Source organism: Lampetra fluviatilis, chromosome 1 (assembly GCF_964198595.1).
Source record: "Lampetra fluviatilis chromosome 1, kcLamFluv1.1, whole genome shotgun sequence".
Lineage (NCBI taxonomy): Eukaryota > Metazoa > Chordata > Hyperoartia > Petromyzontiformes > Petromyzontidae > Lampetra > Lampetra fluviatilis.
The window spans coordinates 39,016,619-39,028,746 of record NC_136275.1 but is presented as its reverse complement, the minus strand read 5'-3'; the positions used below and the strand labels follow the sequence as shown (position 1 = coordinate 39,028,746).

The window sequence follows — 12,128 nt, the reverse complement described above, 5'->3', positions numbered from 1 at the left end:
TCTCTCCGTCTCGGATTCTTCACTCGCGCTCTCGCACGGGGTGGTGGTGGTGTTGGTGGGTGGTGGTGTTGGTGGGTGTTGGTGTTGCTGGTGGGTGGTTGTGGTGTTGGTGGGTGGTGGGTGACTACCGACGGCATTGTGACCCGAGCCCTACGTGGTGTTTTTAAAGCCCGTCACGTTTGTTTTTGTTGTTGATGTTGCCTTTTGTCATTTTTGGGGGGGTGGTAGGCGGTCGTGATGGACTGGGAAGAATTATCGCCGAGGCACAAGCTTAAGGCGGCCATGGAAGAAGGTAAGTCGGATTGATGGAACTCACTCCCGTGTGTGTTGCGGTTGTTGTGTGGCGGTGTGTTGGTGTGTGTGTGGCGTTGTGGTTGTGTGTTGGTGTGTGTATGGTGTTGTGGTTGTGTGGTTGTGTGTGGTTTTGTGTGTGTTGGTGTGGTTGTGTGTAGTGTTGTGGTTGTGTGTTGGTGTGTGTGGTGTTGTGGTTGTGTGTGGTTGTGTGTTGTGGTTTTGTATGTGTGTTGGTGTGGTTGTGTGTTGTGGTTTTGTATGTGTGTTGGTGTGGTTGTGTGTGGTTTTGTATGTGTGTTGGTGTGGTTGTGTGTTGTGGTTTTGTATGTGTGTTGGTGTGGTAGTGTGTTGTGTGTTGTGGTTTTGTATGTGTGTTGGTGTGGTTGTGTGTAGTTTGTGTGGTTTTGTGTGTGTGGTTGTGTGTTGTGGTTTTGTGTGTGTGGCGTTGTGTTGTTGTGGTTGTGTTTAGGTGTGTGTGGCGTTTTGTTGGTTTGTTGGCGTGGTATGTGTGGCGTTGTGTTGGTGTGTGTGTTGGTGTTGGGGTGGTTGTGTTGGTGTGTGTGTGGTTGTGTTGGGGTGGTTGTGTTGGTGTGTGTGTGGTTGTGTTGGTGTCGGTGTGTGTGTGTTGGTGTCGGTGTGTGTGTGTTGGTGTATGTGTGTGGTTGTGTTGGTGTGTCGGTGTGTGTGTGTTGGTGTGTGTGTGTGGTTGTGTTGGTGTGTGTGTTGGTGTGTGTGTGGTTGTGTTGGTGTGTCGGTGTGTGTGTGTTGGTGTGTGTGTGGTTGTGTTGGTGTGTTGGTGTGTGTGTGGTTGTGTTGGTGTGTCGGTGTGTGTGTGGTTGTGTTGGTGTGTCGGTGTGTGTGTGGTTGTGTTGGTGTGTGTGTTGGTGTGTGTGTGGTTGTGTTGGTGTGTCGGTGTGTGTGTGGTTGTGTTGGTGTGTGTGTGTTGGTGTGTCGGTGTGTGTGTTGTGTGCCCCCCTCCCGTGCGGTAGCGGCGCGTGGTCGAGGCCACAATCCAAGCGCGTTAGGTGACGTCACCGTGGGCATTGTCCCCCCCCCGGACCGAACGTCGCGCTGAGCGTGCGACGTTAAGTGAATGCAAGTGGCGCTTTCCGGCGCGCTTAGATGATGCGTGTGTTAGATACGTGTGTGTAAGATGATGCGTGTGGTAGATACGTGTGTGTCATGATGCGTGTGTTAGATACGTGTGTGTAAGATGATGCGTGTGGTAGATACGTGTGTGTAAGATGATGCGTGTGTTAGACACGTGGTGAAATGAAGCGCGTGTGTTCGACACGTGGTAAGATGATGCGTGTGTGTGTTCGACACGTGGTGAGATGATGCGTGTGTGTGTTCGACACGTGGTGAGATGCGTGTGTGTTAGACACGTGGTGTGATGATGCGTGTGGTGTGATGATGCGTGTGTGTTTAGACACGTGGTGTGATGATGCGTGTGTGTTCGACTCGTGGTGAGATGATGCGTGTGTGTTCGACACGTGGTGTGATGATGCGGGTGTGTTAGACACGTGGTGAGATGATGCGTGTGTGTTCGACACGTGTGTTTGTTAGATGATTCGCGCCGTCTTTACGATACCGACGTTAATACGCCAGTAGGCTTGCGTTGCAGTCCGCCCGTTAAGGATGTTTGTCCGCAGTCAAATTCTGATTTTGAAAGTTGAAACGACGTCGTGTGTTACATGTACAGTACTGCGCGATGGGTGTGTATATATACACACCGCTGTGTGTACTCTATGCGACGTTCGGTTGTGTTTAAGTTGTGTTAAACATTTTGTTGGGTGCCAAGGTAAAAGCGCAGCCCGCAGATTAGATTCACTCGCCACTGCTGGCGGAAGGGTCTCCTCCACTCGGGGAGTTCCAACGGGAACCCTCTTGGAGAGTAAAGTATTTGGACTACTCTTCCACGACGATCAGAAGTCTTGGGAAGCGATCACAACTAGGCGCAAACTTTATGGTGGACAGGCAACTGGTTTATCGATGCAGCTGCAGCGTCGGTAGATTGAGTTACAAATCCACGGTGTTTAATCATTAACACCACGGCAGCATCCTATTGAGTGTTAACAGCGTGAGCTTGTATGATAAAGTACACTATATGTATATTAAGAGTATTTTATTCATAATTATTGATATGGTGTGTCGTATATGTTATGGTCCGTGTATGGTGTTGGGTGTAACGCATTACGTTACGTGAAGTATATTGCGTATTCTGTACTGTATACACAATGGCAAATAGCGGATAGTAGCGAAAAGGATATGTGGTGGGTAGCATGCACAGTTAACCTGTGGCAGTCGATTAAGCTTACTACGGGTTCTGAAAATCGACTACGATTGATAGAAAGTACATTATATGGTGTTCCATCGGCAGGTCGATGATGGTGGGGCAAAGTGTGGGTAATTCCATCTCTCAAGGACGTTTGGCCAGCTTAGAAGTTATGCCCAAGTTACCATCTCTAAGAAGCACTGTAGAGAGCCATCCTCCCAGCAGCAATAGCCTCTGCAAGTAATTGCAGGGCTGACTGACACCTTTACCTATGTTACCTGTAGTCGGAATAAAATAATCAAGGTAAAACAAACCGATTGAGACGAGACATCGAAAGCAACTAATGGAACTTTTTGTTAATCGTGATTCGGAATCGTGAAAATTAATCAAATACTAGTTGACAGTCCATTGTGGACCGTATACAGTGTATGATCAGATGTACAGCATTTGCTGTGTACAGTGTGTAGTATATTGCAGTGAGATACATCAATGTGTTGATAAAGATGTATTCTGACGCTCAAACACGTGCTGGTGCTATGCACTACTTAGGCAAATCACAATGTTTATGTAGGCGCGTTAGCAAAAGGTAACACGCAACTATATTAACAATACGGCATAATAAAAAAAACAAGTGAGACTAACATGAATTAGTCAATGGCATCGCTGCCCTGAATCGTTGGAAGAGTGGAATGTGCTCGGTAGTTGAATCGTGCATAGCATAGCAACATACACGTGTGTGTGTGGTGTGTGTATGTAAGTCTCACACTCGCGACCACGTGACCCTATTGCGAAACTGTTGAAGTCTTCAGTACTCTCTACCAGCTGCCTCTCGACCGCGTGATTACTCGATTAGGCAGTTGGTGACGTTTTTTTTGTTGTTTTCCCCATTCACAGTTTGCCGTAATTTATTTGTTCAATTGAGTGAAACATCTATAGTGTATATGATACGCGTGAGTGTTTGAGCGAGTGTATGAGTGTGTTATAATTCCCACCGTTCTGTTTTAACAGGAGAGACGATGGTCATACGGCCATGTTTTGTGTCTTTGTCCCGGACACAGGAACTGCCGAGGTATAGTTGCTGCCATACCAGGAACACCGTATGACTGGTTTTAAACAGTGTTTTGTTTCAAAAGTTTACGTAAAGGTATAATTTAAAATATAATTTATACTTCATTATAGAGTTTTTCTCTCAATTCTGGCTGTCGCCTGATGAGGCTGGTTGTAATTACCGGGGAAACGTCATACTCTAATAGCAAATGTGGGTTTATTCCCTAACGTACCGGTGTGCTGAACTAGTAACTAATTGGCATTTGTTTGTGCCAAACCTTACTAATTGGCTGTTGGGTGGTAGCAGGTTTTAACGACACATTTCTACATAATATAGGTTTTTTTGGGTTAGATTGTGTGAATATAAATGTTTCAATAAACCCGCCACCCCCTGACACAGCCCATTAGTAAGGTTTGTCACGTAAACAAACATGCCAATTCGTTACAAGTACAGCAATGACACGTTATGGCAATTCGTTACTAGTACAGCAACGACACATTTATGTTTACGCGATCTTACCCAAAAAACCTGTATTATGGATGAAATTGCTCACGAAAGCCTACGTTTTAAACTGACACATTTATATTTACGCTATCTAACAAAAAAAACTAATGGATAATATTGGTCGCGAAAGCCTACGTGTTATAATTTATGCTGTTCAATCTGTATAGCCTCTTAAACCTACAATAGGCACTTCATTATATTGATATTCTGGATTTTGACTTAGTATCTGCTGTACATGTATGTACTTTGAACTTCCGCACCGTAAATAGCCCATCGTGCATATTAATTTTTGTTTGATTTTAAATGAATTCCTGTATTTGATGCTAATTACCTTCTGTCCAATGTTGGGTCTCGTGCAGGTTGCATGATACGTCATGCTCTTCAGATGAGTTGTTAAAAGCAGTTGTCAACAAGGCAAGAAAAACGTTGCCTATTGGCAACAGAAAACAACTTTCCATTCTTAAGAATGCCTTAGTTAACCACATAGCTTCCACCAAGGAAAGCATAGCAAACTATAATTGTAATGGAGATGTGAACAATGATCTTAATCATGTTGATGAAAGTTTGGAAGATTTCTCTGAAGACTCTACAAAAAGGGCTAGCTCTATAAATATGGACGCTGAAGACCACCAGGCAATAGATAATGTATGTTCTGAGGATACGTCAGCCTTGGTACATTTGGAGCCAAATAGTTTAAACATACAAATATTAACAGTATTGTCAAAAGTGGACCCGAAAGAAATGGTCACTGAAAATGATTCCAAAGTCATGGTGAATGGAAACATGAGTGAAGATTCACACACTGAGGATTTTAAGACCGACCATGTATATTGCATGCATAATGAGGAAAACGTGTCTCAGCCTAATTGTGCTGAGGAAGGATCCAGTGAAAACAGTGGTCAGTTAAAACATATTGCCACCGAACATGATTATCAGGATTTTGAATCCGAAAGCCATACTATGGAACCTCAGGACATGGATAATCAAGATGTAGTTCCAAATAACAACTCTGAATCATTGGATAGTCAAGTTGAAGCTCATGCAACTCCAGAAAATCCAAATACATTTACAGAGAATGATATGCCATCAATTGACAAAGTAGGTTGTGCAAAATTGAGCAAATCTTCACAGCTAGATGAGCCAGATGAAGACCCAAACCTGAACGAAATGGAAACCGTTTGTCAAAAAAACTCTGAACTTATTCAAGCTGAAAATGTTGAAGAAGAAAATCAGGAAATAGCAGAAGGTGGCTCTAATACTGACCATGATCAGTTGGACACTGGTTCAAATGCAATATTGGACAAAACTAGTGAAGAATTGAGGAATCCGTGTATACAAGATGGCAATGATGAGTGTGGTGTTAACCCTATGGAAGAAACACAAGATGAGGAAACGGATAATTGTTCCAAAAGTAATGGTGAAACCATTGAAGAAGACAGAATACCCAACTTAACGCAGGAATACAGTGGTAAGTAATTTCATTTCTAATTCTACATAATTTGCTAGAATACATTGCATTAAACATTTTCAATATAAGTTCTTTCCATTTGTAAGAACGTGATGGCACATTCTTGTAATCCAGTACTGTGGAGGTAACAGTTGGTGGATCACACATGCTGTGAAACTACCTTCCCATGGGGGTTGAGGTGCCATACGCTGGCTTGCTAGAAGGTGGTACAGCAAATGTGGATTCCACCTGTTCCATCTGTACAGGATAGTGTTGCCCAATGACACTTGTGGGTTTTCTCCAAGTACTCTGGTTTCCTTCCACATATAAACCATTCAATAATTTGCTGAAAATACCTTATACTAGGGACCCCCCTATTCTTGGGTCTTTCTGTAAAGTCACGTAGATAGGTTCAAAGAAAATAATCAAAAATAACAAAACTACGATGTTTCGATGGCAATGCAAGACGACCGCTTGCATTGCGATCGAAATATCGTTTTGTTATTTTTGATTATTTTCTTTGAACCTATCTACGTGACTTTACCGAAAGACCCAAGAATATGAATTCCTGCAGTCACGAGAGCTTTAAGTCAATACTAGGTACCGCAGAGTTTAGTAGGAAATTTGGCGACTGCTCACCACCTGGCTGGCATTTCTGCTGTGGTTCCTCGCACCTCTGAGTCCTCACTATTTTGAGAGTTAGAGAATGTTAAAAGTTTAAATTAACATTAGTGTCCATATTAGTTTACATCTTAATATAATCTCCTAAGTTGCAGTCCTCTCAACAGTACAATATCCTGAACATATAATTATTTTCCTTTGAATACTCAAAAAAAGTACAATATTTAGTATTTGGCATCTTTTCTACTTTTTATTTCAAGTACTCTACCTTGTGTTTATCTTCCCAAACTTAAATATAACCTCGAACTTTAGTTCCTCACCTGATAAGTCATGTTGGTTAGACATCTTATATAACAATACAGTGGCGGAGCAGTAACACTTGCCTCACAGCAAGAAGGGCCTGAGTTTGATTTCTGACGTGGGTGTCTTTCTGTGTGTAGTTTGTTTTAACCCCTGTTTTGCATGGGCTTTCTCCGGGTTCTCGAGTTTAATCCCATAGCAAAAAATAAACAATGTAAATGGTATCGGCCAAAGATCCCAATGTTGAAATTTTTGCAGCAAATTACTCAAATACATGGCAACATCGCCTACTTAAAAACCTGTCAGGACCCTCCTTAAAATATTTTTGAGACTCTAACTTTCTACTATGTAGATTGGCATGCCTAAACTTCTCCAACTCGGCAATAAGCTGGGTCCGTAGTTGCCTACCTTATCATTTTCAGTTTGTGTAGACATTTCTACTGGTATTTTGTGATAAAGTCTGCACCTATTACAATGAGCATGCTCTATGCACGTGAGAGAACACGATCAGACTGAGAAGATGGGACGCATGAGCGAGTTGTACAGTGCATCTCGCCCTTTCCACCCGCCAGAATCGAGTTCAGTTGAGCCAAGTCAAAAATAATGATTGAAAATTATAATCATCACTGATGTAGCTGTGAGCGGGAATCGAAGTTTGGTTGCTGGGCTCGTAGCACAGCGCGTGCTAACCGCTTTGCACCCATGCATAGTGTGTTTCACTCGGCTGCGCTGAACTGAGTCAAAAACGACATTAGGGGACATTTTACGTTGTTTTCCTTAAAGTTATCAACGTGAATGCGAAACAATGTATATATCGAGAAGACATATATTGGGGATCCCCTGTATCTGAAAGTGCTGTACATAAACATAAAACTACACTCACAAGTATCGTTAAAATCTAAGTAAAATAGAAAGCTGATAATAAAACCCCGGTCACGAAGGGCGTTCCTCAACTCTGTCCTGGGCCCCATTTTGTTCTCTGTCAACTACTGAGGTAAATCTCAAATCGACTTTGATATAAAGGTTTTTGCTAATGACACAGCCCTAATGGTATCTATCAGATATTTGGATGATCTTTATTTACAACATCAACATCAGCAGGCTTTTGATTTCCAGTAATTGGAATTGGCTGCCCTTAGACTTTTCTTCAATGCAAATAAAGAGTTTTTGAGGAAATTTAAGCCTGCACATTTTCCAATTCATAATGTGTCTCTGGATTCTCAGAAAATTATACCAGTGATCCTAGATTTCTATATCTTTTTCCAGGCTCATACAGAACATTTAAAAGAAAAAAACATGTTTTTCTCCACAGAAAAAAACATTGAATTCCCATCTGTCTCAAATTGGGCATTATTAGAGTCAACAGTTTCCATATTTTTGACGACTGTGACATCATCTACAGACTGGTCTTAGAGACTTGTGTAGTGTGTTCACGTGAGAGACACCCTTGACTTTGGAGGCAACACGTTTATTCTATGACCACAATAGGGTAACTGCATAAACGTAACAATGGGATAACTATATAGCGGTAACCACCACGGGATAACTAAATAACTGGGTCAGGTCAGTTAACGCACTGCCTGACCCATGATGCTGACCATGAAGACTGAAGCTTGAAGAGCAAAGATCGAAGAGACGTAGCACGGCGGGTTCCATTCCAGTAGACAGCCTGGATCAGACATTGGGACCTCCCTTTTATGCCCCTCAGTGTGGCCCGGCTCCGCCTCGGCCACGCCCTCTTCTAGAATTCCCGAGTAGACTTTGGGCCTTACATCACATGTCCCTTCGGTCACCTTTGGCCCACATCCTTACTCTGTCCTGTCACGTGCCCTTGCCAGCCAATCGGGCTGCTACGTCCTCACATGCTCTCTCTGCCCGCCGATAAAACCATGCTCCTTCGGGACCATTTACCATGGCATAGCACACCCTGCTGGCAGAGAGGGCTACTTACACTCCAGTTTTCCTCTCTAAGTAACTGGCGCTATGCGCCGTAGTAACCCGATATACGTCATTATATCACCCCCCCCCCCCTTATAAAACACAGCCATCCCGGCTGATCACTATAGCTCAATTAACAACAATCTGCCTCCAACAATTTTCTGTTGAACAATAAACCCAAGTGGACTGAACAATATATATAATTACAGAAAATGACCTTAAAAAAACAACAACCAGAAAAAACTTCCACGAATATACAACAACCGACCCGACCCCTAGACAATATACACAACCCTACACCATAAGTGTGTCACCACCCATGAGCACTAAAATAACCCAGTTCAACCAGTAATACAATCCGGCTCGTGTTTGTGACCACCGACAGACAGTGCAGGGATAAATAGGACGCTGGAGGAGAGTCCTTTTGAACCGGACGGAGTTGAACGTGTTCTTTTTGCCAGACCCTTAGGCAGGGTGGCAGTGGGCTCCCCAGGGGTCCCGGGGACGGCTTGAAGATGACCTAACGGGTGCGGCCCCTCCCGAGAAGGAGAACCAACAAGAGAAGGAGTGGGTGATGGCCGCTTCATTCTCAATCCATATCCGGTCGGCGCAACCGGTGACTCCAAGGGTGCTAGGTGCTAGGATCCTGTGGGCGGAAAACCAGAAATCCCCTGAGGCATGACTTCAGTGGACACACGCCCCAGCTCGTCGGACACATCAGACACCCGGCCTTGGGTAGTGGAGATGAAGGGATCCCGCAAGGCGGAAAAAATGCTTTCAGTCGCGACAGATGTACAAACCGAAGCTGGTGACCGAACTGAATCTTTTATCACTTCGACCGGGCCCTGCCAAGGTTTATACAATTTTGGGGACATACCCACCAGCACCTGGGGGCAATGTAGCCAAGCCTTATCCCCCAGTTTCCATTTAGTTCCATATTCACGAAGCCCCACTAGCCTTTCATTAGCAGCCTGACGCAAGGCCCGAATTCCCTCGGGAAGCCTCTCGTGCTTCAGATACCCATTTAAGGGTAAGGTGCATAGGGTCAGGTATGTTTTTCTTACTCGGCTCCGTGTTTAATAGAACTTCAATTGGGGGTCCCGTTCCCTCCCATACATAAGAAAAAAACAGTGAGAATCCAGTAGAAGCGTGAGGGGCCATTGTATAGGTCGCGAGAACCCCCGGAACGTGCAAGTCCCAGTTGGACTGGGCTTCATTAACCTGCTGGCACAGCATAGACGTCAGCATCCTCTGCAATCGTTCCACCATAGCATCAGTCTGGGGGTGATAGGGCGAAGTCCGAACCTTCTTGTTGCCCAACAGATCACACACTTCCTTTAACAATTTCGATGAAACATTTTTACCTTGGCCCGTAAGTAGGCGTTCCGGGGCCCCCTTATCTAACACATAGCCATGAATGAATTCTTCCGTAATAGCCACAGCCGACTGGTCTGGCAGCGGCCAGGCCATCGGCCAGCTAGAGAGATATTCTACCCCCACCAATAAATATGTATTACCCCGCGAAGTGGTGGGGAATGGCCCGAGGATGTCGAGCGCGATGAGTTCGTTTATCCAGGACACACCAATAGATTGCAACGGTCGACGGCCCATTCTCGGCGAGCGCATTCCACACACTCTTTCAACACATTGTAGACATCCCCCGACATTCCGGGCCTGAAGAAAGTCTGAGGGTTGACTGTTTTCTGTACTTCAAGGGGCATCAATCGTTCGTGTGCAGCCCAAATAACTTTACCCCACAGAACAGTGGGCACTACAATGCTATAGCGTTGCATCTCTCCGTCCCATTTCATCAACAAGACCCCCTTTGAGAATCACAGGGGACAAGTCTTGTCAGCTCTTCCCACCCTCTACTCTCCCGACGCGGCGCCTCAGCTTCAATAAGGAGGCGTCCTCCGCTTGGAGTCGCCCCCATTCAGTATACGTGAGGCCGATAGTATTGTTGCACGCATCGGCAGTATCGGGGGGTGGAACGACCAACGCCACAACAGTACGAGGCAACCCTGTCTCCGCAGGCATGCACACTGGTTCCTTGGTGACAGTCTTGACAGTGCATCTGCATTACCGTGGCGAACACCTTTTCTGTAGGAGACCGTAAACGAGTAGTCGTGAAGGGACCCCTCTAGCCACCGGGAGAGCTGCCCGGATGGTTGTTCGACCCACAACGCATACTGGAGAGCCGCTTGATCCGTGCGTACCTCAAACCCTCTGCCATAGAGGTACGGACGGTATTGTATAAAATATACAATGGCCAACAACTCTCGGCGTGTCACGCAGTAGCGTTACTCTGCTGGGGACAGTACTCGACTTCCATACGCAACTATGCTCTCCACTCCATTCATAACCTGAGACAACACGGCACCAATTCCGGTGTTACTGGCGTTTGTGTCCAGGACGAAAGGCAACGAAAAATCAGGGTACCAATGGGGAGGTGTGTTCACCAGACCATCCCACAGCACGACAAACGCAGCCTCCTCCCCCCATAGAAATCTCTGGCCCTTAGCCGTGAGAATGCGGAGAGGTTTTACGATTGTCACGAACCCGGGCCTGAAACGGTGATAGTAAGAAGCGAACCCTACAAAACTACGCACCTCACCCACCGACTTGGGGGTATGCCAGTGTAAGCTGTGGAGGGTAGGCATAATGTGTTCAAAAAGGCTTACCCACCAGATTATCCGGGCAGCTGCATTCTGCACTAACTGGAGCTTCCACACCAATCCAAGTGGTATATCTGCGTAGAGGGCATTCCCATAATCCAGGTGTGTTGAGACACAGGCATGAAGTAATGATTTCAGGTCTGGGGCGGAGACGAATGGGCACAATTCTGAGTGACCTGTAAGCACATCGTGGTCAGTCCATAGGAAAAAAAGTGAAACAGACTCAGAATTCCTCATGGACCGAGGAAGGAGATTCTATGTCAATAATTCGCCTTCTAGTCTGAAAATGTAGATAAACTTGGGAATTGCATTCTAGTGCTGGAGTCAACTTTTCTTGTTCTCTATCCTGTTTCAGCACTAACAACCCTTAACAACCCTGAACCTGTCACCATAAATATTAAAATAATTTCCAACCTAATGTCTCCCATTTGCAATCCCCTCCCCACCAAACTAAATTGCACTGCCTAACCACGCTAGCCCAGTATATTAGCAGCTTTCTAATTTTCCTCTATTTAATCAGGTACCGTTTCATTACCTTGAAAAAAAGCCACTGGAACTCAAAAAACAATACAATCTGGTTTCCATCAAGGGAATTCTACTGAAAATGCTCTTTCATATGTTGTGAATTACCTCAGTTCAAGGATCACTTTCCCTAATTCCTTCGACCATCTTGACTGTCCTTTCCTCCATTCTTTCTGTCACCCACCCCTTATGGTTCTTTGAAACTTTAATCTCCAACTTTGCCACTGCCCTCCTTCCCCTCACTGGCTCGTTTGACCACCTGTCCCCCTCTACCCACACACTATTTCTTCCTTTGCTCATCACCCCCACCCTACTCTTCTCTACTCTCAACAACCTCCTTGACCCCTTTACCCCAATACATTCTTCCCTTTACTCTCACTTCAGCTCTTGACTTTGCCTATTTTCTACCAAGATTACTCTTTGATCTACCCTTCTATCTACCTCGTCCTCTAGCTCATCTCATCAACCTTTCCCCCTACGTCAAATCCATAATGACTGCGTTCA

General features: G+C 45.0%; 1 protein-coding gene across 4 annotated transcripts in view; it reads left to right on the top strand.

Moving 5' to 3' along the window:
* Positions 1–12,128, top strand: part of LOC144935624 (uncharacterized) — a 59,495-nt gene that overhangs the window by 23,047 nt on the left and 24,320 nt on the right. For 3 of the 4 annotated variants that reach the window (XM_078862449.1, XM_078862447.1, XM_078862448.1), the window contains exons 2-4: positions 229–292; positions 3,578–3,638; positions 4,481–5,589. The exons of the other annotated variant lie outside the window; for it this stretch is intronic. In XM_078862449.1, the coding sequence (XP_078718575.1) occupies positions 238–292; positions 3,578–3,638; positions 4,481–5,589 (1,225 nt within the window). In that variant the 5' untranslated portion in view covers positions 229–237. The remainder of the gene's footprint in view (positions 1–228; positions 293–3,577; positions 3,639–4,480; positions 5,590–12,128) is intronic. 4 annotated transcript variants of the gene reach the window in all.